Source organism: Eschrichtius robustus, chromosome 12 (genome assembly GCF_028021215.1).
Source record: "Eschrichtius robustus isolate mEscRob2 chromosome 12, mEscRob2.pri, whole genome shotgun sequence".
In the NCBI taxonomy this organism is placed as follows: domain Eukaryota; kingdom Metazoa; phylum Chordata; class Mammalia; order Artiodactyla; family Eschrichtiidae; genus Eschrichtius; species Eschrichtius robustus.
In genome coordinates, this window is record NC_090835.1 from 64,609,927 (window position 1) to 64,637,184 (window position 27,258).

At 39.1% G+C, this 27,258-nt stretch overlaps 1 protein-coding gene across 1 annotated transcript in view; it reads left to right on the forward strand.

The window, feature by feature from the left end:
- Nucleotides 1-27,258, forward strand: part of DST (dystonin) — a 491,021-nt gene that overhangs the window by 420,079 nt on the left and 43,684 nt on the right. Inside the window, 11 exon segments of the mRNA XM_068559249.1 lie at nt 9,451-9,570; nt 9,742-9,849; nt 11,545-11,763; nt 15,205-15,408; nt 16,678-16,909; nt 17,715-17,941; nt 19,382-19,504; nt 19,637-19,738; nt 21,788-21,889; nt 24,209-24,382; nt 24,691-24,846. Of these exon segments, the coding sequence (XP_068415350.1) occupies nt 9,451-9,570; nt 9,742-9,849; nt 11,545-11,763; nt 15,205-15,408; nt 16,678-16,909; nt 17,715-17,941; nt 19,382-19,504; nt 19,637-19,738; nt 21,788-21,889; nt 24,209-24,382; nt 24,691-24,846 (1,767 nt within the window).

Here is a 27,258-nt window from a genome sequence, read left to right on the forward strand (position 1 = left end):
CGACAAATATTCTGTCCTCTTGGGAGTAGAATTTTCTTGAGAAGCTGACTGTGGTTGGCTAGTTCAGTGAAGGAAGACAGTGATAAGGGTGTAACCAAACCGAGGTTCGGCTGCTTGCTGTTCATAAGCCAATAACTCGAGAGGCAAGGGTCAGTAGAAAGGAAAGGTGCTTTAATCAGAAAAGCCAGCAGTCTGGGGAGCAGGTGGACTTGTGTCCAGAGACCAGTTCTGAAGATTCTGCTCAGCCATGACAGTTTTTAAGGGGAAAAGAATCTCAGTGAATCATCGAGGCAGGAGGTTGGGTTCTGCATCCTCGTCCATTGAGTGCAGACTGGCTGACTCTCTCTTCACATGTTATCTTGCCCCCGTGATCTCCTGCAGGATTGCTAAGGGGGCTGTTGTGGGTAGAGAGCTAGTCATTTTTAACTGCTTAATTCTTCCTTCTTACTTCTTAAAATCTAGCAAAAGAATCCACAGGTTAGACAGGGCATGGTGCGTATTCAGGAGAACATAAGTCAGGAGTTAGTTTCAATTGCTTAGTGATCTCATTCCTATAATTAGGTTCTTTTAAGGTTAGAGGGGAACAGAAATGGGCAAACAGGAAAGGGGCAAAGGAGCTGCTTTCAAGGGCAGGTGACAGGCTGAGCGCCTACTGGTTTGTAAGCTCTGCCAGGTGCCAAGGTCATTAACTGTAGCCCAGTTCTATTCAGAGTTTTGCAAATGTTTTCCACAGGTTGGTCTGTGTTTTCTCGAATCTAAAACATATACCCTATAGGAAAATAACAATTATTGGGGGTTTTTTTTCCGGATAAAATCATTCCTTACTGAAAGTTTCAAGACTTTGTGAAAGAATACAGAAAAACTCGTGGAAGCAAGAACGTGCAAACACTGTGGTCTGTATCCTTCAAGCCTTCCTTGTGAGAGAGGGGGAGATTGTTTAGTAAAAGTATCTCACTACCAGTAGGTCATAGCTAATATTAGTGCCATTGATATATTAATATCTTCTGGTTGTTTATATGTATTTATTCTGTACTTGTATGTGCATTCCTTTGAAATGCCTGCATGTCTGCCCAATGGAATACCTCCAGTAATAAAGAAAACCAATAAAATTCACTTAAGCCAATTTAAAAAAAAAGGAAAGAAGAGAATACCTTTCCAGTAAGGCTGAGATGTACCATTTAGAGCTGGGAGGAGCACATGCAGTGTGTGGGGAGGTAACCTGCCTGGGGTCCCACAGCTAGAGTGTGGTGGAGATGTAACCAGGACTTAATCCAGATCTCATTCTACCTCCCTAAAGGGCCTCTGTATAAATCAGGTAGAGAGGAAAAATCCTAAGGCAGGAGGTGATCCATTTTTTTCTAACCTCCTTCAGTAATCTGAAGGAAGGCGCCATTATTGCAGCAAAATAGAAGTATGAGGATATTTTCAACCGTAAGGCCTGTGAGACTTGGGCAAGTAAACTGAAAGGATCAGGAAATCTCTCTCTCTCTGTCTCTCTCTCTCTCTCTCTTTTGGCAAATTTAAGAACACATTGGTACCTGTCTTTCTGGTTTGACAGAGATTTAGTTTTGCACTCAAAAGAGTAGTTTCTAAACTTATAATTAACAAGTTTAGAAAGGACCTAATATATCACTGAAATTGTTTTATAACCTTGCCCACTTATAGATGTTTGGAATTAGGACCAGAGTACAGTTTAATACGAAAATACTTGTTTTCTCTTTATCCAGTGATAATGCGTCCATGAAATATAAAAGGAATGGTGCAAAAAAAATCTTTAGACTTGGATATGAACCGCATATTTTGTATGATTTGTTTTATGTTGTATAAACAAATCATCTACCATTCTGTTTCTTCTCCACCTGAACTGTGGACATGATCTGACAGCAGTCCATCTTTTTCTGCATACCTTAGGCACATACATCTTGTTTTATTAAGAGCTACTCCTTCCAGATCCCTCCCCGACATACCCAACCACGAGTGATGGAGTGAGGATATGGGCCTTGCAAATGACTTGGTAGTTTTTAAATTTATAGATTTGATGCTTCGTCCCCAAATAACCGGAGTAGATTCAACTAGATTGAAAATAACTGAATGTGCTGTTTTTCCAAGCAGCTTTCTCTTAAGATGTTTCCATCTTTTGACATTAAGATTGTTTATGTACAGGCCTGCCTCCTTTATACTGGTATAACCTGCATTTTTGGAATTCAGCAGCCGTGTAGGGACATTGTGAACAGTCAGGCCACCATCACAGAGGGTGTTGACTGACATGGAAGATGTCAGGCAAACGTGGAAAAGGACTGAGGTCTGAAGAGAGGAGGGAAGGGGTCATCCAGATACCTTCTCGTTAGCGTGTGCTTCGTATCCGTCCGGTATACATTTAGTTTTCAAAAAACTTCTGATGTGACGTGGTTAGATTTTTCACATTAATTCTGTATCACATAGCAGTTTTGAAAAGATGTGTCATTGAATTTTGAGATCATAGGGCCAAGAGCCTTATGTAAAGTAGAGTGATGTTTATTATTATTTTGGAAATAATGGAACAGCCTCAATTATTGGCAGATGCCTGAGGACGGTGTACATTCATTGTGACCAGTTAATAAGCTCCTGAGTCTGACTCTGCAGATTTGCAGGCATCAATATTCTGAAGAGGATTTTTTTTTAATTGGGCCCATTCGTAAGTTTTAAGAAAAATCTGAGTGGAATAAGGCAGCTTAGTAAATAGTGATTGTGAGCTTTAGAAAAAAGCAAAACAGCTGCCTCCTTCTCACAATGCCTGCCATTATCTGAGTTAGAAACTGGGGCTATTTTTGCATGTTAAACCTACACAAAGTAACCTATCCTTGTTGCTTTCTTTCTCTAATTGCACACTGAACCAAATGACCCATGTGGAAATGGGGAAAGGAGGTTTTGCTTGAAAGAGCTACAGACTTACAGCCTGAATTCAGATCACTGTGATTGTTTAAACCCCAGAGCATTTTGTTGTCCTTTGCCTCTTATAAATGTGCAATTATCAGAAGGTGCTGAAGTGTGTATTTCACTGGGTCTGGGCATCCCAGGCACTCTCTGGCAGTTCTAATTGCCTGGCTTATTTTATTGGGCCTTCATAACCCCCCAGTATAAAGGCACATGGGTGCAATTAAAATAAACAGTTCTTTGGGTCATTAGGGATCAGCCTGGGAGAAAAATAACACCTATTAATTTCTTTTAAAGAACCAGAAGGAAACCTCCCCCACGGAAGTGAGGTTTGTTAACGGTGGGAAAATATGGGCTGGGTTATGAATAATGTGAAGAAAAATGGAAGGAAATGCTAATCAAAAGAAAGCAAGCGCTAAGACCCTCGCCAGGGGAAGGGAGTAAGAGGATGTCCTGGAGGTTAAAGTTTGCTTATCACTCTGTCTTTCTTAAACCTCTGCTTCCACGCAAGAGAAACTTTCTAGATAAGTACAAAAGCAGTTTGTCAGACATGGGAGAAACGTTTAAACAGTAAGTGAAAACCCACCACTTATTGACTGTTGTGGTATTTGAGCCGATATTGGTGAAATCCCATGAATATTTTGAGTGACCGAGCCCAAATTGTGTACAAGCATGAGGGATGTAACAGGGCAACCGCAAGTGTAGGCTCTGGGGTCAGACCACCGTGGTTTGAATCTCAGACCCGACATTTACAAGCTGGGTAACCTCTGGTGAGTCAGTTAACCTCTCTCTGCCTTGGCTTCCTCAGCTGTAAATGGGATTAGTGGTAATACCCACATTATATCCTTTTATCCTGACAGCAACTGTATATTCTTGCATGTTCAAGCACTTAGAACAGTGTGTTCAGTAGAATGTTGGCAGTTACTGTTTTACCCAGTGTTTTTCAGGAATATTTAGAGATTAGCCAATTAAAATGTTTTTCACCAACTTGTAGGAAGTTTCTGAAATACTAGTTCAACTATACTAGGAATTACCGTAGCTGGGGTTGATGGTTGGACTCCAGGGATGATGCGTATTAGAATATTTCCCAGAATGCAGTTAAGGATGCTAGCACTCTCTACAATTCATTTGAAGTCATTTTTTGCTACTTGTATGAGTAGTAAGCAAATTTATTAAAATTTGGTATAGGGAGCTTGCTGTCCACGTTACTCACATGTGAAATAAGCCGTTTCATGGTCTGTTAGAAATACTCACGTTAAGTAGTTGTTTGAAAGAGTCACAGACCTAAATAAAAACGCCTTGCTTGACTGTAAATTGCTTCATGTAGATCCTGGGACTACTCCTTTCATTGTTGGACAATAAATATTTTCTAATTTAATGAAAAAACCTTTCAAAGGACAGAGGGAAATTTCTGCTTGAAGTCTTGTTTTCTTTTAGCAGGGCAAATATTTGCCTTGGTTCAAGAAACAGTGTTTGAGTTTCAGCTTTCTCTTTTGGCAACTTGGATGGTGTCATCATACTGGTTTTCACTGGATGCTTTTTTTTTTTTTTTTTTTTTTCCAGAAAGTATCATCATACTGGTTTTCATTGGATGCTTTTTGTTTTTTTTTCTTCCAGAAAGGGAGACTTATTATTAAACTCATATTAACACCAGCAATCTGCCTTTCTTTATGAGGACTGTCATATAAATCCTAAAAATAGCCTGAACACAAACAAGAGGGGTGGGGGCATCACTTTATTTTTTTCAGGGACCAGTAGAAGAAAAAAAATCATTCCTGTTAAATTTTATTCTTGATATCTTGCAGCATTTGCACTCTGGTAGAAAGGGCTGGACTATTTTTTTCTCAGTTTTGTGCTGAGTGCATCACATAGTAGAGCTTTACCCTGGAGTTCCACCATGTGCGGCTTGAAAGCGAGTGATCAGACTCTTCCACTTGTTTGTTGTGACGATTTCTTTTTCCACATCTGAAGCTGCTGAATTAGTTGATGAAATTTTTTTTCTTTTTCACATTGATCAGCAATTGCTAATGAGTAGTTCCATTTGAAACTAAGTCATGTAACAATTATTGAACCAGATGAAGATAGAATTTTTCAAATGGCTTATCAAGATTCCTTCTGGAGTCCACATTGTTCTGACTTGTCCCCGTAGCAGCAAAAGTAATGAATTAGTGGGCAGAATATTTATTCACAACGCTACGTGCAAATCACGAGGCGGCTTCAGAAAACAATGCATGCCGTTATGGGAAACATAGGAAAGAGAAAGACTTCTGCTTGAGTATATAAACGTGTGGAGTCATTGTAGAAGTACTGCCCTTATGGGGGTGCTCGCCCACTCTGACGACTAAAGCTCTGCATTTCTGTCTGGAGCAACTTTGCCTGTCAGCGATCCTCTCAGACGTGTGACACTTGGAGGAGGACCCATGGGATATGTGTCCAGTCCTCACACATGACAGTGTGACGGCTGCCCGGACACCAGAGGAGTCTCAGAGCAGCCTGACTTTGCATGATTTTTGGTTAGATGTTGGTTTATATTCAGATTTTGTTCGGTAGCCCTTCTAGAGATTAAGTAAAGGTCTGTTACACTGTATCTTCCTTTTCATATCTTTATGCCATTGGTTTTTAAAGGTAAATGTAAAAGTATTATTTTAACCCCTGTTATACTTCTGCTTTGGCCCATATTTAGATGATTATCTAAATTTTTTTCTATCTAAACTTGTTGACTAAAAGAACTTGACCTGCAAATAGCTTTAGTATTCATTTGCTCATTCATTACTTAGTAAAGGTGAAAGCTAGTGGGTTCATGATAGGTAGAAAAAACTGTAAACAAATAATAATTCAGTAATATTAAGAATTTTTCACTTATATAATTGGTAATTTTTTACCTGTGAGATTGGAACCATCACAATGACTTAATCAGTGCTGTCTTTTGTGCCAGGCCACACTGGCAGGTTATGCCCTTATAATTAAGAAAAGTTCACTGATAAGTTTGACAAAGATTATTAAAGAATAAATTATATACCCCATTCTGATGAGGGGATAGCCAAACTCTGCTCGTGGGAATATGAATCAGTACAGCCAGGGCAACTTGGTAGCATAGATCTAAAAGAGAAAACGCAGACAGGACTTACAGATGAGAGGTTACCCACACAGAGTTTTTTTTTTTTTTTTTCAATTAACTTGTTTTAAGATAACTGTAGATTCACATGCAGTTGTAAAACAGAATACAGAGGTCCCGTTGTACCATTCACCCAGTTTCCCCAGTGGTAGCATCTTGCAAAATTATGGTACAACATCATGAGCAGGGAATTGACACGGCTGCCATCACGACAGGGAACGTTTCCGTCACAGGGACCCCTCATGCTGCCCTTTTATAGCCACACCCGTCCCCTCCCACCTCTGCCTCCTCCTCAATTTCTGGCCACAAATCTGGTCTCCATTTCTCTAACTTTATTATTTCAAGAATGTTTGAGTACTTTCCAGCCACAGCCACTTTTTCCTCTCCTTCTGGGACTCAGTGACTTGAATTTTCTTTTATTATAGTTCCTCAGGCCCTGGGCTCTGTTCATTTTTTTCTGTCTATTTTCTATTATTCAGGCTGGGTGATTTCTGTGATTCTGTTTTCTGCTTCACTCATTCTTTCCTCTGTCCTCTTCCTTGGTCTCATCCACTGAGCTTTTATTTCAGTTATTACATTTTTAAGTTCTAAAAATTTCCATTTGGTTCTTCTCCGTATATTCTGTGTCTTTGCTGAGACCTGCTATTTTGTTGCTGAGGCCTTCTAATTTGCAAGCGGAGGCCACTCCTCATCGCGGTGTGCGGGCCTCTCACTATCGCGGCCTCTCTTGTTGCGGAGCACAGGCTCCAGACGCGCAGGCTCAGTAGTTGTGGCTCACGGGCCTAGTTGCTCCGCGGCATGTGGGATCCTCCCAGACCAGGGCTCGAACCCGCGTCCCCCACACTGACAGGCAGACTCCCAACCACTGCGCCACCAGGGAAGCCCCGAGGCCTTCTAATTTTTCCCTCATTTCCACTGCGTTTGAAATTGCTCATGGAACATTTTTATCATGGCTACTTTAAAATCTGCCAGATAATTCTCACATCGTCTTCTAGGTATTAGCCTCTGCTGATAATCCTCTTTAATTCGGTTTGAGTTCTTCTGGGTTCTCGGTGTTGTGTGTCTTGGGTCTTCATTAAGCCTTCTGTTTTAGCTGGCTTTCCTGACACCACTCTGGCAGAGGCAACGGGGATGCTGCCAGGTGGAGGGAGATCCCAGGTCCCCCAGGCAGCCTCGTGGGACACCTAAGGGTGGGGCCGCTCACTGCTGGGTGGGAGTGGGAGTTCCAGCTCCCTGACACCATGGTGAAAATCCTGACTGTCCACAGGCTTTCCCTGATGCCACCCTGAGGAGAGGGGGAGGTCCAGGCTCCCCATGTGGTCTCCACTGACCCGGGAGCAGGGGTCTGTGGTCGCCTGTGGGAGTGAAAGTTCCAGCTCCCGACTTCGCTGACATCACCCTGGCAGGGGTGTCGGGCCCAGGCTCAGGAGGGTGGAAATCTGGGCTCCCCGTTCAGCCTTGCTTGGCAGCAGTGTGGGGAGGCCAAGGCTTTTTTCTGTGGTGTTTGGTTGGAGTAGAATGGTTATTGTCTATAAGTTTTCTGTCTTGCAAGGCTGCTCCTTTCCTGCTCCTTTGACTGGAGACAGGTTTTCCTGGGGCTTTTTCTGCACCTCTGGGTGCTCCTGGGTGGCAGTTTCTCCAGCATCCAGTCCAGGGTATGGGAAGCCAAAGAAAACCCAGGGAACTCACCCCCGTGCTTTTCCTCGGGTCCAAGACTCATAGCAGCTCTGCTTTCTTCTCTCTCCTCCCGGAGGCTCCTTGTATGCGTTGTGTATAATGCCCAGGGCTCTGAGATGTACTTGTGAGATAGGGTAAAAGTAGGTCTACCCCATCCTCCTGTGAGTCTGCGGAGTGTTGCCTAGTGTCTTAAAAGTACGAACTGTTTTCCAGTTTAGTTCCTTACCTCCACCCTTGTCTCCCCTCCCTTAGTTATCCCCTGACCCCAATCTGGATTTCCAGGTGCTCTTGAAACATTAGAGGTTCTGGCAGTACTGGACTTGAAAATCACAACGTCCATCCCCCTTCGCTTTTCCCACTGAGGCTTTGTTAGTTACCATTTATGGTTGGCGCTGTGGTGTCACTTGCCCTCTGTACTCATTTATGGTAACTGGAAGGCATGGGGTTTATCTGATGCAAGGTATTGAAAATGTTTGTGCTCTTTGACTTAGAAGTCAACTTCTAGGAATCTACCCTAAGGAACTAATTAGAGATGCCAACAGAGATTTATATACAAGGATATTCGTTACAGGCTTGTTTATATAATAGAGAAAAAATGCAGAGAACCTAAGTGAAAATATCCAGGTATGCTAGAATACAATGATGGTATTTTAAAAATCACATTTATATGACACGGGAAATGTTCATGATAAATGAAAAAGCAGGATATGAAACTGTTTATACAGTATTATCCCAGAGCTTTCCAGGTCTCAACTTCTGGAAGAAAATTCACTAAAATACCAACGGTATTAACTCCAGCTTTTAATTTTCTTCTGTATATTTTTCCATACTTTACAAATTTCTACCATGAATTATTGTTATGCTCAAGAAAAGAAAATCTCTTGAAATATTTAAGAAGTCTCTTGAAAATGTTTTCTGCTGTTATTAAATGAGATGTAAAAGAATGATACATGAGACATTTGGGGGTATACTCGGCATACATAGAAAGGTATTTTCCATATACACACAGAGTAAATAAATGGGAATATGTCATTCTTTTTTGCTAGGGATTTTGTACTTTGATAACAGCATGCTACCTGCATATCATATTAATGTGATAAAGTGAAGGATGAAGTGATTTAAAGATGGTGTCCAGCTACTGACTTCTATAGCTTTTCAATTTGTATAGTATTTTTTTTCCAGATCTCTTTCCATGTCAGAAAGATGCAGAGTTCCTCATTTTCTTCAGTTATTGCAGTACGGGATCGTGAGCACACTATGATTTTTTTTGTTAATTAATTTTTATTGGAGTATAGTTGCTTTATGATGCTACGTTATCTTCTACTGCACAGCGAAATGAATCAGCCATACATATACATGTATCCCCTCCCTTTTGGATTTCCCTCGCATTTAGGACACCACAGTGCATTAAGTAGAGTTCCCTGTGCTGCACAATTTGTATAGTATTGCTAAAGAGAAAATCCTTACCACCACCAGAGAGAAGGCATCAGTGTTAGCTGTCCTCATGTCATTAATGCCGTGTTATGGATCCAGCACGTTTTAAGAGGTTGTGTTTACTTTCTCTGTGGAAAGTTCTCCTTTCTTTATAACATCAGTCACTATCATGGATTATTTCAGGTTGCCATGAAGAGACAAGCTCACATTTTCCATTTGTGTGATAAGGATATTTGAAAGAAATGTAGATAGGTATTTCTCTGGCACCAGTTACAGGAACTTGCTGACCTGATTATTTATCTTTTGTTTAGTTTGACCAAGCGGCTGATGCAGAGTTAGCCTGGATTAGTGAAACAGACAAAAAATTGACATCTCTGGGTGACATCAGGCTTGAGCAAGACCAGACCTCCGCTCAGCTGCAGGTTCAAAAGGTGAAGACACACATTTCCAGTTGCATCTACATGGTTTGTCAGTGTGCTCCAAGGAAATGCACTTGCATGATTGAATGTAACTTGGTCATTTTAACTGCTTTGCCTAATTGTTTTTGTTTTAGTCATACACTCTTTAAAAAAAAAAAAAAATCTTTGTTTTGGTAAATACAGACATTCACCATGGAGATTTTGCGACACAAGGATATTATTGATGAGCTTGTTAAATCTGGACATAAAATCATGAGCACATGCAGTGAAGAGGAAAAGCAGCCGATGAAGGTATGATCTCGTCCATGTGACTGATGTGAGACTTGTGAGCAAAGAGCACGTGTGGGGCTTTCACTCTGAAAAAAGCGCTTTTCCTTTATCCACAGCTGCTGTTTAAACAGCTAAATCATTAGTTTCAAATAAGGCATTTTTCAAGCTTATAGAATAACAGTGAAAGGAATACTCCTTAAGGGAATCACCCTGGGGATAATCCTTTTTAATAGACAGAAAAGCTGTTAAGGTTTGAGTCCTTGAGTAACTGGGACACATTAAGCATCCAATTAATGTTCTCTGTATTATCACTGTTATTATCAGTATAAATTGTTATTCTGTATGACAGCTGTTGTTTATAGGCTTCAGGAACATTGGGGCAGCTGGAGCTGAAACAAAACTCAAAATATGTCGTTCTCTCTAACTGAAATTCATTCTGTATAAAGTTACAGTAATCTGTATAGGAAAAAAAGGAGCGGAATCTTTAAGGAAGTGTTCAGTTTATGTAGTTTTAACGATCCTTTACATTGATGGAAAACCAGCCATAAATAAAAATGTTTAGTTCAATTCATATTCAGACATCTGAGAAGCCTAAATAAATTAATGTATATTAATGCTTCTGTTAGGAAAATATCCCATGGCAAAAACAGTACATAGACATGTATATGCGTAAGATCACATTTAAAAGACGGTGCATTGATTTTAAGGTATACCATAGGCAAATAATAGAATGTGCACTGTATATTAATACTTAATCTTTTATTTAAATACTCTGCAGTGACACTTCACTTGTTTATAATTTAATCTTTATTATTTTTGCGAAGATTCTGGTGTGAAAAATACAGATGATCATGAGAGAATTTTTGTGTTATTCTGTGGTTTATTGGATTGCTGTTGTGCTTTATCTTTTGCTTTTGGATTATGAAGTGAATTTGTACCATAATCGAGATCTCGGTGACCACCCCATAAAATCAGTGGATAGCATAATGTTCTATTTTGCTTCTCATCTATGTAATTAATTTTGCTGACCAGCAGTTCCTCTTAGAATTTCATTTGTGAAAGAGAGTCCTTATGTTTTAACAGAAAGTAATGTCAGTGTTGCCAGGCTCATGCCAGACCTTTCTCTCACCTAGAAGACCTAGAAGAATGGCTGGAGAATTTTACTTATTACGTTTGGAGAGCTCAGTGTCTTAGTCATACAAACTTGAGGCATTTTATTTTTTTTTTTTTTTGTGGTTTTGTCACCTAATTTTTTTTTTTTTTTTTTGAGTATTTCTCCATGTCATCAAATCCCCTGATTTTTGACAACTGCATAGAAATCCACTGCAGGAATATATCATCCTTTATCAGCCTGATCTCCAGTTGTACTTTCAAGACATTTTTTACATTTTTGCTATTTTCTACATGTGTAAATGAAATTTTTTTTATTGTAGTAAGAGCACACCATTAGCATACAATGGAATATTATTCAGCCTTGAAAAAGAGGGACTGCCTTATGCAACAACATGGGAGGGCCTTTCTTTAATTTAAAATGAACTTTTATACATAGAAGCAATTAAAATCTAACTAGCCTCTGTTGATTTATTCATTTACTATGCATTGTTGAGTGCTTACTCTGCACCAGGTATATTGTGCTGGACAAGCATTCTGGAGTATATATACGTGTTCCTTGGCCTGCCTGTCTGGTTAAACACATTTTATCATCTGATTTTCTAGAAAAAACTGGACAAGGTATTGAAGAACTATGATGCCATCTGCCAGACAAACTCAGAGAGGTATCTGCAGTTAGAACGGGCACAGTCCCTGGTTAACCAGTTCTGGGAAACATACGAAGAACTTTGGCCGTGGCTGATAGACGTACAGAGGATCATCACTCAGCTTCCTGCCCCTGCCCTGGAGTACGAAACCCTGAGGCAACAGCAGGAAGAACATCGTGTAAGCTTGGTGCCAGAGAGAGTGCTGGAGACCCCATGGGAAGAGAATCACGATTTTTAGGGTGTTTCTAATGCAGACACCTTCTGTGATGAGGAATTTTTAGCGTTCTGGTCTGCACAGTTTGCTTACCTCCGAGTTGCTGCCCTGTTGTCCAGTTTTGCAGTGGGACGACTCGTGTGGGCAGGCACACTGTGTATGTCATCATGATGTCACAGCTTTTACCCAGTAGTATGCAGTGTAAACTGAGTACAGAAACAAAATCCTTGTTTTAAAATGTTAACGAAATAAGCTTTCGAAGTACTTTCAACTGATCATGTTGAATTGCTTTCAGTGTACAGTAATTCGACTAATATCTAGTGGTTAGAGCCATCCAGAATGTAAGCAAAAGGTAGAAATACATGGAAGCAACATCAAACAGACAAGGCCATTGAGCTTGGAGAGAATGTACGCTATAACAAATACGTCAAAATAGCATTGTTGTGAAATCGAATTCTGTGAAAAGGAAAAAATGCTGAAGTTTAAAGACAAATTGTCCCCCCACTTTTTTTTTTCTTTTCCTTTTGTACATGGAAATCTTTTGAAGTTCTCTGCTTCTATAAGTTTACATGAGTAAATGAGAGAGTATATTTCCATCTAGAAATATGTCATGTTTTAAACACATAAAATGGCATTATGAAGCCCTCATTTCAGTAGTCTCCAAAATGTTAATGTAGCTTAAAATTTTGCAGGGGTTTGAGTGAGAGAATTCAAGACTGTCAGAAGAAAGTCTGGAATTCTTGTTATTTATGATCTTGTGAACCTAGTTGCTCTCCCAGATCTGTACAAGATGTACCCTGAGACTAATCATTGTGTGTGTGCGTGTGTAAAGTTTAACTCAGGATATATTACATCATTGTTTGAAGTATGTAACATACTTACTAATCTTATTTGTTTACTTTTTTAGTGTATTGACATTGAAGAATATCTCTAAGTATTTGTTTAGAAGAGCTTTAGAGAACACTTTAATGCAAAATGGAAATTTTATGGCATTCTATCTAAATAATTCAGTGGGAGAAAGACTTATAAACTATGTATAATTAAATTTAATTTTAGTAGAAAGGTTATTTTTGGGAGAAATCCTGATGCCTACCCACTGAATGATTTTTAGTATAAAATGTTTCATGGATTTCTTCTATTCTGAAGTGAGATCTGAATAGCTGTTTTCTAGCATAACATCAAATAGGATGAAAAGGATCATTATTGAATGGAAAATTTCAAAATTGAGTTAATTGTCTTGTTTGGCGTCATCTTTCAGTTCTCAAAACAAATGTATGATTTTTATGTAGAAAGGGAGCTTCAAAACTTCGTAGCCAAGTCTTCAAATTGTTCAAGCTAAATTGTTCAGAATATTTGCAGCATTTCTTCTGCAACTTTACAGCATCCTCTTCACTGTTCTTGGGAACATCTTCTAGTTCATTCTAGCCAGGAATGAAAAATGACCCCGAGAGCCATGTTATAAATAAATGATAGATCTCTTTTAAGTTCACATTAAGTATCTCCAGCATGAGTGGACTCTTAGGATAGCTGCCAAGAATCATTTTGTTACCTATGAGGCAAAAGACATCTCCTGTTGGGCCCTTTCTCCATGTGCACACATCCCCGAGTAGATATCCCGTGGCTGTTTTCTTGTCTGTCATGGAATGGTCTTAAGAAGGCTCATCTGGCTACTTCCCAGCAAAGGTGTCTCATGGTGATGCTACACAGGTGAGATCTACTTAGACTACAGGCCACTCAAGAACTCTCAGCAGAGATTCCTCACTTTACTGAGAGTCTCTTGGTCATCAAAGTGTGAGCTTGTTTTTCAAACATGCCTTCGAGAATATTGAAGCCAGAGCTCGTGTGACACGTTTCTTCTCCATGAGATTGCGTGGCGGCTGGTCTTACCGTCACCACCTCCATTCTGTAAAACAGCATGAAGATACCAAACAATGTAAAACACAAGTAGGAAATCACAGCCTGGACCACCCAGGGGCTGTGAGGAGCATGTTAGATTCAGTAGACGTTCCTCCTTTTTTTTTTTTTTACAAGTTGAATTTGTGTTTATTTAGCTCTTTTCCAAAAGAGTTTTGAGACCGTCTTCAGAAAAACTTCAAAAATAGAGATAGTACATTGGGGATTGTTCATGATGTAATGAACCAGTTTTCTCAACCACTTGGGAAATAATTTATATGACTGATTTTAGTGGCACTTTTAATAAAAATCCAGGTATGTGGCCGTCCTGGTGATTCTGCTTGATGAATGATGGAAGTTAAAATATTTACAGGGAAAGATCGCTTTCCTCTCCACTGTCTTTCCTGAATATAATTTCTCTCAGAGAGGCTTTTCTTAGGGGCTGGATAGCAAACAGTTTGGAGACACATCTTCTGGTGAGGACGAGAAACTGCTGATTAGGGAACCTCGTGAATAATGGAGTACAGTAGAGGGCACGTCAATGCTGCACGGAGGTCTGCCTCAGAGAAACCTGCGGGCAGTCACGGGAGACCCTGGATTCCGTGGAGTGTAAAGATTCCAGATTGATCCATTTCCCTAGAAGGAATGGGGCTCCACCTGGATTCCACACCCCCTCATTAGCATCAGTATCATTGTATCTCTTGATTAGATGATACTGTATTATGCAGAATATTCATAGGTCACATATTTTTCCTTAAATACACTTTATAGATAATGCTCAGTATACAGCTGTGTATTTGATGCATTGATTATCCTTGCAGCCATTAACATTTAAAAATAAATACAAATAGATTTGTTTATGTTTATATATCATACATATCATATATGTACATAGAACAGACTCACAGATATATAATGTAATATATATGGACATATTTTATATTGGTTTACATATAATGTAATGACAATCCCTTATGGGCTTAAATCCCCCTAACTTAGCTTTATCCGTCATTGTTCTCTCTCAGCATTGTGTCTACCTTCTACTGTGCTTTTTTCCTCTTCCTTTCTTCCTCTCCCTCCCTCTCCCTTCCTTCCTTTTGAATAATTTTTGTATGTATCATGAGTGTGCAGAAAGGAATACAGAGAGTTATGGCTCGGTCTCTGTAGGTTGGGATGTAGTGAGTTCATAATCCTTTCATGTAGTATCCCCTTGGCTAATACTCTCGTCAGACTGTACTGCTCTTGGTAGGAAAGGCGTAATGAACTGGGATTCATTATTTCACTCATCCAGCATTTTTGCATGTGCCCTGAAAAGGACTTTGACGTGACCAGACTGTTGTTTAATCTTTGTGTCAGGGGATCTCTTCCTGGCAGAGGGTTGTATGTTCAGTGCCTTGTGAAGGGAGGGTGTTTGTCTGGAGTTTCTGGCCAGCTGGATGCGCTGGGGATGTTGACAGCTGTACTGTGGAGGTGTGCCTCTGAGAAACTGAGACGCTGTTTGCTTTGTTATAGCAACTGCGAGAGTTGATAGCCGAACACAAGCCGCATATAGATAAGATGAACAAAACTGGGCCGCAGTTACTGGAATTGAGCCCGAGGGAAGGCTTTTCTATCCAAGAGAAGTACGTGGCTGCTGACACTCTCTACAGTCAAATTAAAGAAGATGTCAAAAAGCGGGCTGTGGCGCTGGATGAAGCCATTTCTCAGTCCGCTCAGGTAACGCTTTGCACCAGCAGTGCGACGGTCTCCCCGACAGCAGAGTGTGGAAAGACATTTCCCGGATCTGCTGATTCAATTCCAGCTAAAATTGTTTCACTGCATTAACTCTGAGTATTGACGTTTTGGTCTCTGAGGTGATATTTGCCGGTGTCCGATCCTTATATTTCTCTGCCTGCCTATATATACATAAAACATAATTTTCAATGATTTAAGAAACATAGAGCTGTCATCGTTGTCCAGATACCTAAATAAGTGTCCGTCCAGAGTAGAATGCAGTGTTTGCCATTGGAAGAGATGAAAGAAAGTGTTATTATCATCATTAATGAAACATTCCCAAGACGGCAATAAGAAGAAAGACTATGAATGCTAGGCTGAATAAGAAGGAAAACATATGCAGTTGGAAATCGATTTCTTTTTTCTCGTTTCGAAAATACCTTTTTCAAGAAGTTGATTTGCAGTCACCTACAGATTTTCCGTTTTGAAGGTTTTGGTTTTTATCGTTAGATACACTGGCATGAGAGTGGTCCATTTTCTGTAATCCTGACTGATGATTCCTTTAATGTTGAGGATAGTGTGGAATCTATAAATGAACAAGTGTTCGTAACTTTGCTTCATTGTCTGTGGTGCCTTAGCAAGTGGAAATTTAAAATTCTTTCATGGATCTGACTATGTGTTTGGCCAGGAATTAAATATAAACTTCCATTACAACATCAGGAAGGTTTCTGGGTTTTTTTTAACTTTTTAACATTTTTTAGTTCAGGAAACTCATAACTTAAGAAATCCCTTTCACCTCATCAAAACTGCCCATGAATTTTACATTTAATAATATAACTTTTTGAGGATGCCAAAATAATCAGTAAAAGTGAATAGAACTATCAGTGTTGATAGACAAACACCCAGATTATTGAACCTAATTTTCAAAGTTAATTTGAATTATGATAAGATGAAGCACTAGTAAAATGCTGCTGTCAAGTGGTCCAATTATATATTAACATAATACAGTTTCTTAATGAATTTACTCAGTTATTTGCAAGAAGCAGTCCCATCCCCATAAGCAGTGTGACACAGAGAGGTGCATATGAGTTGTGATTTTAGGAATGTCTTCACACACCAGCTGGATATAACTCCTTGGATGGATGTGTTAACAGAAAGGCCAAGGTTTCATTCTTGACTGTGACATTAGATAGGTGTGTTATCATTTTAAATCCCACCCTTGGCGTCACAGGTCTTTTCCCCCCATAAATGGCCCTTCTCTTTCACTCCCAGTTCCACGACAAGATCGACCAGATCCTGGAGAGTCTGGAGCGCGTGGTGGAGCGTCTGCGGCAGCCGCCTTCCATCTCAGCAGAGGTGGAGAAGATCAAGGAGCAGGTCAGTGAGAATAAGAACGTGGCGGTGGACATGGAGAAGCTGCAGCCTCTGTACGAGACCCTCAGGCAGAGGGGAGAGGAGATGATCGCTCGGTCCCAGGGCACTGACAAAGACATATCTGCCAAAGGTAATCCTTTCAGGATGAGGGAACCACTGAACTTTACTCAAAACAATTGTGAATGTTCCTTGACAGTCCAGTTGCATATGAACACGCCAGATTTTAGAAAAGGTATTGCAGATGTGACATGTTTGGGGTGGAGGGGCTGTGCACACCAGTCCCTTGTTAATGTCTTCCTGTGTTTGTGAAATCAGTTGAGTAACTACAACATGTGCCATGATACAAAAACCATATGTTCTCTGGGCCCTTTAAATCAGTTGGTTAAAGCATAATGCTAATAAGACCAAACCTAGGGGTATTTTTTCCTCTGACTACACTGCTTTATGTCATGGGTACTCTGTCCCATAGCCGCAGAAATGGCAACCAGGACACTAGCCAAGCACCTTAAATGTCTGAGCTGGGGTCAAAAGGAAGGGCCTGTGCAGAGGTCAGTGGAAATTCACGGTAAGAGGACACTAGAAGTAAGCCCAAAATACGTATCCTACTTTGTTGTGTTCCTGAGACTAAACAGACATCTCTATTCTTGGTTTGGAGAGCGTAAAGAATATACTAAGGCCAGCCTTGGTGAACTCAGGTCTCCTCTGAGCGTTGTCTTTTGTCAGGAAACCTTGGTTCAGGAGGAGCAGCACACCCTCAGGTCCTGTATTTGCCTGGAAAGGCCATTGGGCCCAGTGATACCCACTAGACTGGGCTCAACCCAAATTTGGTCCAGGTTTAGATCCTTGGAAAATTGAATGATTGTTCCTGTGTGAATTAGAACGTTGTGCTTTATTGCTTACAGGGTGTGTCTTTTTGATATTGTTCTGCTCTGTAGCTGTTCAGGATAAGCTAGACCAAATGGTTTTCATTTGGGAGAACATACACACACTGGTGGAAGAAAGGGAAGCCAAGCTACTGGATGTGATGGAATTAGCAGAGAAGTTCTGGTGTGATCACATGTCACTGGTGGTTACCATTAAAGATACTCAAGACTTCATCCGGGATCTGGAGGATCCTGGGATCGATCCCTCGGTAGTAAAACAACAGCAAGAAGCAGCAGAGGTAAGCAGAGAATCTCATTTAAAGTTTAAAAAATAAGTTGTGGTAGCATGAATGTTGGATTCCTTTGGTATAAATATTTGGAATTACGCTATTAGAATTTATATTTGGTTCTGAAAGTGGAAAGCGCAGAGATGTAGTAGGGGCCAGAGTCCACCCACAGGTTTCCCATGGAGAATGTTGATTTAGAAAGTTTCTCTCCATCCCCGTTGTTTCTGCCTTACTTCGGGGCCTCGTCATCTCTCTTTCTTGTCTAAGAAAGTAATCTGAGCGGTACCCCTGCCTGTGGAGTCTCTCTTCCCTCCAGCCTCTATCCTTGTTGCCCGTTGTCCCTCTAGATCTCCTCTTGCTGTCCTGCTGGTTAAAAGCCCTCGAGGCGTCCACTGCCTACTGCCTAAAGTCCAAACTCCCTGGAACACGGTATCAACCTTTTCCATCCCAGCCTAGCCCAGGCCTGTGTTTCCAAAGCCATTTTTTTTTCCTACTGCTCCTTTACCAAGCTCCTTCTCTTATGGCTTTCTCTGAAGCTGCCGTGCTCTTTCTAGCATCTGAATCTTTGCACATTTTACTTCCTTACCCTAGAATATCTTTCCTGCCACTCTCCTTGGCAGATCCCACTCAAGCTTCAAGGTTCAGTTGGACTGCCACCCTCCACCCTCTTGTATACTCAGCTGAGTTAGTCCATCCCCACCTTCTCATCACGCAAAGGACTTAACGCAGAGCATGACTTATCGTTGACTGTACCTCTGTCTTTCCCAGTGGACTCAGAGCCCCTTGAGTGGAATAGTCATATCTAATTTTCTCTGTATCTCCGATGCCTGGTTTGGGGCATGTTCATCCTTGGTAAATAAATGCATCTTGAATGAATAAGTGTATTTAACCAAGAAAATGAAAGCAAGGTAGAATACTGCATTTCTGTCATAGTTTTTGTTTGTTTGTTTTTTTGGTACTTTACATGTCCTGGGGTAAAAATGAAAATCTAGAGTTAGATTATCCTAAATCTACTAAGCAAATTACATTAATTTGTGTGAAGTCTCTGAACTCATATGATACTTATGTCTATTTTAAATGTGTATTGCCAAACTAGTTGGTTTAAAAAACAAAAACAAAATGGCTTTCCATGCTTTTCAGTATTGTTGATTTTTTTTTTTTTGAAAGACTTATTCTGGTATATGTTACATGGAATTATTTCCTAAATACTGTCTTTATAATAAGCATTTGACATTTGTTCCTCGAAGGACACTGTTTTTTCTTTAAAATGGCTCTTGTGTTCCCTTGTTGAAAAAATTTAGTGCCAAAACTTAGAAAACAGAATGAAGAAAATAAAAATTGATTACAATCCTGCCTCCTAGAAATAACTACCATCAATGTCTGTGTGCATCTTTTTAGTTTCATTGTGGTTTGGCTTTTTCATTGTGGTAAGGCTGCCATTTCTTATTCTAGGTCATAAGGGAGGAGATAGATGGATTGCAGGAAGAGCTGGATATGGTTATTAACCTGGGTTCTGAACTCATTGCCGCTTGCGGGGAACCCGACAAACCCATTGTTAAGAAGAGTATAGACGAGGTAAAACCTGCATATTTTCTACTCTTATCAGAATGGTTTTTTAAAAGGATTTTGCTAACTAAAGCATATTTGATAGAAGTAGTCGGAAACTTAGCATATGATACTGAAAGAGTTCTAATATTTACATTGCAGTTAAATTCAGCCTGGGATTCTCTAAATAAAGCTTGGAAAGACCGGGTGGACAGACTTGAGGAGGCAATGCAGGCTGCTGTTCAGTACCAGGATGGACTGCAGGTAAGGCTTGCAGGGTCTCCTGGAGGGAGGGATCAGGTGATAAGTGATGCTTACAAATTCACGCATCAGTATGTCCCCAGAGCTGCAAGTGTGATGCAGTTAACTCACCTGCTTCAATTCATGCTTTGCCTTTTTGAAGAGATTTCTGACACTGGAGATATGTACAGATTCATATACACCCCTAAACACATTCTTATACACACATTCAGTGAAATTTACTTTGAAAAGAAATATTTTAACTTTTTAAAGTGAAAGTCGCAGTATTTTTCATAAATGGCTCAACACCAGACAGTGAAATGGAGCTGAGCCTGAGTTCTGCTCTAGAGTTGAGTGGAATAAGATGAAAGGGGTAAACACTATCTAAAAATATCACCAAGCATAGCACAAGTCAGATGTAAAGAAATTTGATTTGAAGCCAGTGTTCCCGGTGAACTAAAATAGATTTCTATTTTATTAGGTCATAATCTGTCATGCAAAAAGAGTTTTCTTCTTTCCCATGTATATAATTCCTTTTGATGGTTGTTTTTCACATCCCTCAAGGGTTCTCATTCACTTTATTAACTAGTTTTTAAGTTTATTTTTTTAATATTAAAAATTCTCCTGTCAGTTGAGGCCAACTCAGGGATATTTCTCTCCCTACCTTCCTTAACTTTATTCCATTTCCTAACAGACTGTCAGGGGTTGAACCCTTCATCCAACCATATGGAAAAGGCCTCTCTAAGTATTTCCATAACACCAAGAGAATATTATTTTTAAAGCTCAGATGAGAACATCTTTTCCCTTTTATTAGGCCACTTCATTTCTATATTTATAAAAATAAATATCACAAGCCCAGCTTTATGCCAGCAGAGAAGTGTTTTAAACTTGGCAAATATATAAAAAAATTCACTACAAGTGACACCTTATTATAACCACCCCCCTCTTTTTTTTTAACCAAAGTGATAATTTATTGGTTGGATAGCAGTGGCCAGTAACCAGTCAGGCTCTACGTCCGTCTGTGAGGCCAGATCGTGATTTTCACATTCGTTTGGTGGGTCACAGAGGTTGTATCCTCTCCCGGGGCTGGAGATGGCTCTGCCACCATTGCAGCCGTTAGCCCCAGGAGGTCAGGCTCACAGCTGGACACGAAGGCTTGTCTCATCACTGTTGCTAGAAAAACAAGGCCCATCACAGGTCCTGCTGGTCCTAGGTCAGTAGCATCACCTGTGTGGGGATGAAAGGCAGTGATGGATTAAAAGAGCTGTAGGTAAGTGTCCAAAGCTGCAGACACGCCAGAGGTTTCAAGGTTTGATTGTAAAGTGAAATGCATTTTATTTCCCAAGTTGCTGCTTAAGTTCTTAGGGTTTATCATGATCAGTTTAAACTACCAGATATTTCCCAAGGTTTTTTTCTCAATACTGTATGGCCTGGCAACTTCATTAAACGGCAGAATAATTTTGTGTATTCAGAACCTGAAAAAAAAAAATGTGAGTGGAGCCTTTTTAGATTGTTTGTGTTGCCTAAAACGAACAAGAAGATAGGAGATTTTGAAGTTTTGTCGCAGTTCAGAATAATGGTCTTGATCATTATACATGCAGGATTTTAATGCTAATCTCAGTTATACAGAAGAGTTTACTTGAGACAGATTGTTTCACGTGCCAAACAGTAAACTTCTTGATTATTTGAATGAACAGATGGGTTTGAATCTTTTTCTTTCAATATATTTATACAATCTGCCTTTTAGGCAGACAGAGTACAGAGAATTTTATTTTGTGTGGTGAATTTATAAAACGTTTTTTTTCAAATAGACTTTTCTTGAAAGTTCTCAATATTCTAAGATTCTATTCAAGATAGAATTTCTTCTGCAAATTTGGATGCAAAATTGGAGGTTTCATCTATTTCATATTTGGGATAACTGTTCCAGTATATTGCCACTTTTATCTTATTTGTAAAACAGGCTCATTGCTTAATATCTTTATAGATTTATGATTATACTTTTCTATCGCACTTGAGGTGTTGTAGTAATTTCAAATATACTCTTATAATAACATGACCTAACGTGTTTTTCAGGCAATATTCGACTGGGTAGATATTGCAGGTGGCAAATTGGCTTCATTGTCTCCAATTGGAACAGATCTTGAAACTGTCAAGCAGCAGATTGGGGAGCTGAAGGTATGGGTAGGGGCTGAGAAATTGCATCAATTCAATTGCATTTGAATTGCATTTGTTCAATGCAATCAAACGTTGCATTTTTAAGTTCTTGATTCATGGGATGCTTTATGCAAATTTATTTTATATAATTGAAGTGTTACATTTTGATTATGGAACTGGTTTAATATAGTGCCCGCACATAATGGGTCATGTATAAGTGCTCGTTAAATAAAGGATACAAAATACTAGTAGTTTTTCTTACTAAATCAATTCCTGTTCATTATAGAAAAATCAGAAAATGCAAATTAGCAAAACAAAATGTTATGTACCGAGAGTCAAGCACTCCTAAGATTTGATTTATAGCCTTTCATATATCCTCATACTGGGTGTAGGATGAGGTATGGGGGCGTGTGTGTGTGTGTGTGTCTGACATATTACATATGTATACTATACTGTAAGGATTTTTAGAACTTTATTATTCCATAGTGTGTTATTGTCACTGATACATATACAGCAACATTTCTGTTTTCTTCGTTGTGTTCAGAGTAATTCAATCAGTCCAACAGGCTAAAGAAGGATCCCGTGGGTGGATGGGATTGGATGGGCTCATAGTGTTTCCCAAAATGTTTGTTTTGTAAATGCTTGTTGTTTCCCATCTGCTTTCCTCTATAATTTTTTTCCTTTGTGGTTCTTGATCTCCAGCTGTGGAAATGGCTGAACCGTTTCCTCTGAATTCCTCTGTGCTGATGCTCATTTATCAAAGTGGGAGCAGCTATTTCCTCCCTAATTTTAAAGTCTCTATCTACAGAGACATCACAGCCCTTTCAATGAACTCTACTAGATTTTTACATAAAATTATTATCTGGCTTTAAAAGAGTAGCATTTTTATCTCTAAGTGTGATATAGAATATTTCATTTAGAAAAAAAATTGTTTCTTCTTGAGAATTTTACTGTTACCATCATTAGTTTGTGATTTGTTTTTTTTGCTCTGTCTGCTAAACACATGATATCCTTTATGTACAATTACAGGTGTGAAGGAGGGTTTATCTGGGTTTTACATATATCTCAGTAGTTTTCATACAGCACACTGAATGAGGTGATTGCCCTGAAACCAGGTGTCTGAAGTTGCATCTCCCTTCATCCACTTACTAGCCAAATGGCCTCAGAAAAGTTATCTAACTGCTCTCACTTCTGTGTCCTTAGCTTAATTGGGGATAAAATGATTTTCTTTATAAGTTTATTGAGAACAACTTGACTATAGCAAGTGTTCACTATGCTTTTGTTATTATTTTTAATTATTATTTTAATTTGCTTGAAAAAAATTAAGAGACTGCTTAGCCATTAATTGTTTATTATTTAATTATTTACTATTAGAGATTAAAATCAATACTTTATGAAAAGACAGTTTCCTATTACATGTAACCACTGGCTAACCTGTACTGGTTGGCAAAGCCAGGATTATTACCTACATGTCATTAAGCACCAAGTGAGAGTAATGTTATTCTGAGTCAGTGCAAAGGATAAATAAATACTAATAAACACAGCATAGCAGGGAATTCCCTGGCGGTCCATTGGTTAGGACTCAGCACTTTCACTGCCGGGGCCTGGGTTCCATCCCTGGTCAGGGAACTAAGACTCGCAAGCCGCATAGCATGGCCACAAAGAAAAATAATATACATAAATAAATAAACAGCATAGCTACAGAAAACACAGAGTGTTCAGTGACTGCAAGATGTGTGTGTGTTTTGAGCAGGAAATATTAATGTGAGTTTCTTAGAGATTTTTTTTTTCTGGGTTTCATATATGTCAATATATATTTTGTTTTCTTCTTTCCTATAATTTCAGAACTCATTTATTGAGTATGTATAATTAGACACTGGAAGAAGTTCATCCTTGAAATTTGTTAGTTCTTTATTGTAGAGAACAGAAGTGAAATAGCAAAATTATAAATAAAAAATCGTTCCATCAGAAAACGTTGAATAAAGAGAAAAGATTTCTTTTTTTTAATTTAATTTTTATTTTATACTGGAATATAGTTGATTTACAATGTTGTGCTAGTTTCAGGTGTGAGAAAAGATTTCTTTTAATCATTTTTTATCTACAGTTTTTTCATCAGTAAACCCTGTGTTAGATTTTATTCGTCTTCACTCCACCCCAATAAAAAGTATGGATTAGAACAAAGATCTAACCTGTAGAATTTTTGTTTGTTTAAAGTTACTGAAGAGAACCTGCTGTATAAAAATATAAATAAAATAAAATTCAAAAATTCCAAAAAAATAAAAAAATAGTTACTGATGTATAACAAATTTTCCGTGTATGCCTCTTTTTTTAAAAAAATAGCAATTTAAGTCAGAAGCGTATCAACAACAGATAGAAATGGAGAGACTGAACCATCAGGCAGAGCTCCTGCTAAAGAAAGTAACAGAAGAAAGTGATAAACACACTGTTCTGGACCCACTGACGGAGCTGAAATTGATATGGGACAGTCTGGATGAGAGGATCATCAACAGACAGGTAAATACCAATTTCAGGTTCATATAATAATGTAAAATAACTATTAAAAAGTAAAATTAGGGGATCCTGGACATAAACTTCAGAAGCCCCTAAATTCTCTTATTTCCTGCTTCTCACATGCTGTTTTTTTTAACCACAAAGTTTCAAACTTAAAATATATGAGGATATGATGATTGGGCTTCATTGGATTTGCTTAAAGACTTATGCAGCATGAAGCAATTGAACAGTTCACTCTTGTTTTATAAATGTGGGTCATCCATCCTATCAGACTCGTGGATTGATTGTCTTCCTGTCCTCTCTGTCTGCAGCACAAGCTGGAGGGCGCTCTGTTAGCACTGGGGCAGTTCCAGCACGCGCTGGACGAGTTGCTGGCGTGGCTCATGCACACCGAGGGCTTGCTCAGCGAACAGAAGCCTGTCGGAGGAGACCCCAAGGCCATTGAAATTGAACTCGCCAAGCATCATGTACGTAGCTGTTACTGCATCCTCTCCTTCTTCTCTCTGCACTTCTAGTGTCACCAGCTGTTTCTGGTCTGCTGCTTTTTTAGGCATTTATGGTTTTAACCCACGTTGCTATTTGACATTGGCAACATAAGGTTGAACTACTTACAACGCACTCCTTAAAAGGTGATAATCAAAATGTTTTTCTCATCGGTCAAGGCAGTTATTGTCAAAAATAGCAAGAATGGGGAATTTCTGGCTAAATTTTAGGAGGGCTGCATGACCAACACTGGAGGTTTAAATTTCTGATTATACCTGTGCTTGGATGAAGGTAACATAGTTTTAAAAGCTGTTGGGGGCAGCCTGACAAGTCACAGTTGTCCTGCAGGCTCCGTGTGTGTTTCCTCTGGTCACCCTTCCCTCCATGCGTCTCTCCCTTGCTGCTTTTTGGCTTGTCATATATTTCTGTCTGTCTGTACATCTCTCATCATGTTGGGGTTTGTCCTTCTGTTTCTTTCTCTTACTTTTCACTGGCTTTTTGTGTCTTAGTCCTTTTCTTTCTGAGGTAGTTTTTTAAACTATTTATTATGTTTAGAAGAGTTTTTACATGTCATGTACTTGATTGAAAGCTTATAAGTGGAAAATTTTTATCTTGAGATATATGTAAAATAGTTTCATATTGTTGTCATCTTTGTGGCACTTGGTTGATGATTATTAACAGAAAATTCCCTGTCTTAAGTCAACGAGGCTTAGTGAATAGAATATTATGCCCAGTAGAGTTTATCCTGACATTCAGCAGGCTTTCATAGAACTTTTAACATTCACATTATAGTGGTATCTTACTTAAAGTTAGGTCCTTAATCCTAATCTTAAATAAGTTTTCCTTGATTATCATATAGAAACATTTGATTATTTTACATATTAACAGCATTTTAAAATAAGGGATTTATAGCACCTTAAGATCATGATATTTTTGATTATTCTTGCTTTAGTTCTTCTTCCTTCATGTGTTTCCCCACAGTAATTGTTCCCTAATTTAAATTTTTCTTCCTTTTTTACCTCTTTCTATCTGTATTTATAATCATTGCCCAGCCATATCTGATTAAGCAATTAGGACTTATTTTGCATCATTAATATTTAATATCTATTATTTAATATTTAATAATATTAAATATAATATTTAATATATCTATTATATTTAATATCTATATTATACCTTTGCTAAGAGCAGTAATGACCAGTCAGACTGACTCTGCATGTAACCAAAATGTTTATTCTCATAGTGTGAGTTTATAGCATTTACATTTTCATAAACTCAGCCATTGTCCTAAAAGTCACATACATCAGTGACAGGAACTTTGTAGAAGATGGTAGAGGTGGGAACATGCGGCAGCCTGGTCCAGTTATTTTGGCGGAGATGAGTTAGGGACCTTTAGTTTCCTTTAGTCAGGGATCTTTTCTCCTTCCATTTCTTTCTTTTTTAAAAAATTTTATTGAAGTATAGTTGATTTACAATGTTGTGTTAATTTCCGCTGTACAGCAACGTGATTCAGTTATACATATATATTCTTTTCCATTATATTTTATCACAGGATATTGAATATAGTTCCCTGTGGTATAGAGTAGGACCTTGTTGTTTATCCACCCTCCATATATACTAGTTGGCATCTGCTGACCCCAAACTCCCAATCCTTCACTCCCTGCTCTGCTTCCATTTCTGAAGGTCAAAGTTCAAGGACTCAGAATTGCCAGCACAATTGCTGGAGGAAGGGAGGGGAGATTCCCATCCCTGTCCCGCCTTCTTCTCTGGCTCCTAGGCCGTGGCTTATGTAGCAGGGCTCCGACCATTTGTAAGAACGAATTTTATAGAATTATCTTTTATGTTTTGACTGTGAAAATATTTAACTCTTACCTTTTGAAAGTGGTTCCTACGATAACATATCCAAGTACCTGCTTCTTATAAAGATCACTCCTTACTCAGTTGATTTTATAGCTTTTGAAAAACCCTCCCTCACCAGATGCCCCAGAACACAAGTGGATGGAGTCAGAGGAACAGTGATCATGGACGGTTTGTGCCCTCGGCTGAAATCCTTCTGGTCTGGGTTTCCCAGATGTGGGTTGTCCCTCCCAGGACGACAGATGACACTCCTCTTCTCTCCTGTTGCCAACCCGAGTCTGAGTGTAGGGGGAAGGGTTATCACAGACTTTTACCAACAATTGAGGAAGGTTTCTTCTGGTTTCCAAAAGCATAGCAGTCTTCTTGAAAGGAAACTATTACTAAGTTGTATTTGTTCTTTGAGGTAATTCTTTTCAGTATAAGAAATTGATTTTTTTAGCCTGCAGTTGCTTTTTGCACTTACCACTCTTGCCCCATGTTAGTGCATTTAAGTGTTTTTAATCTATTCTTACATTCCCACAGGATAATAGAATAAGAAG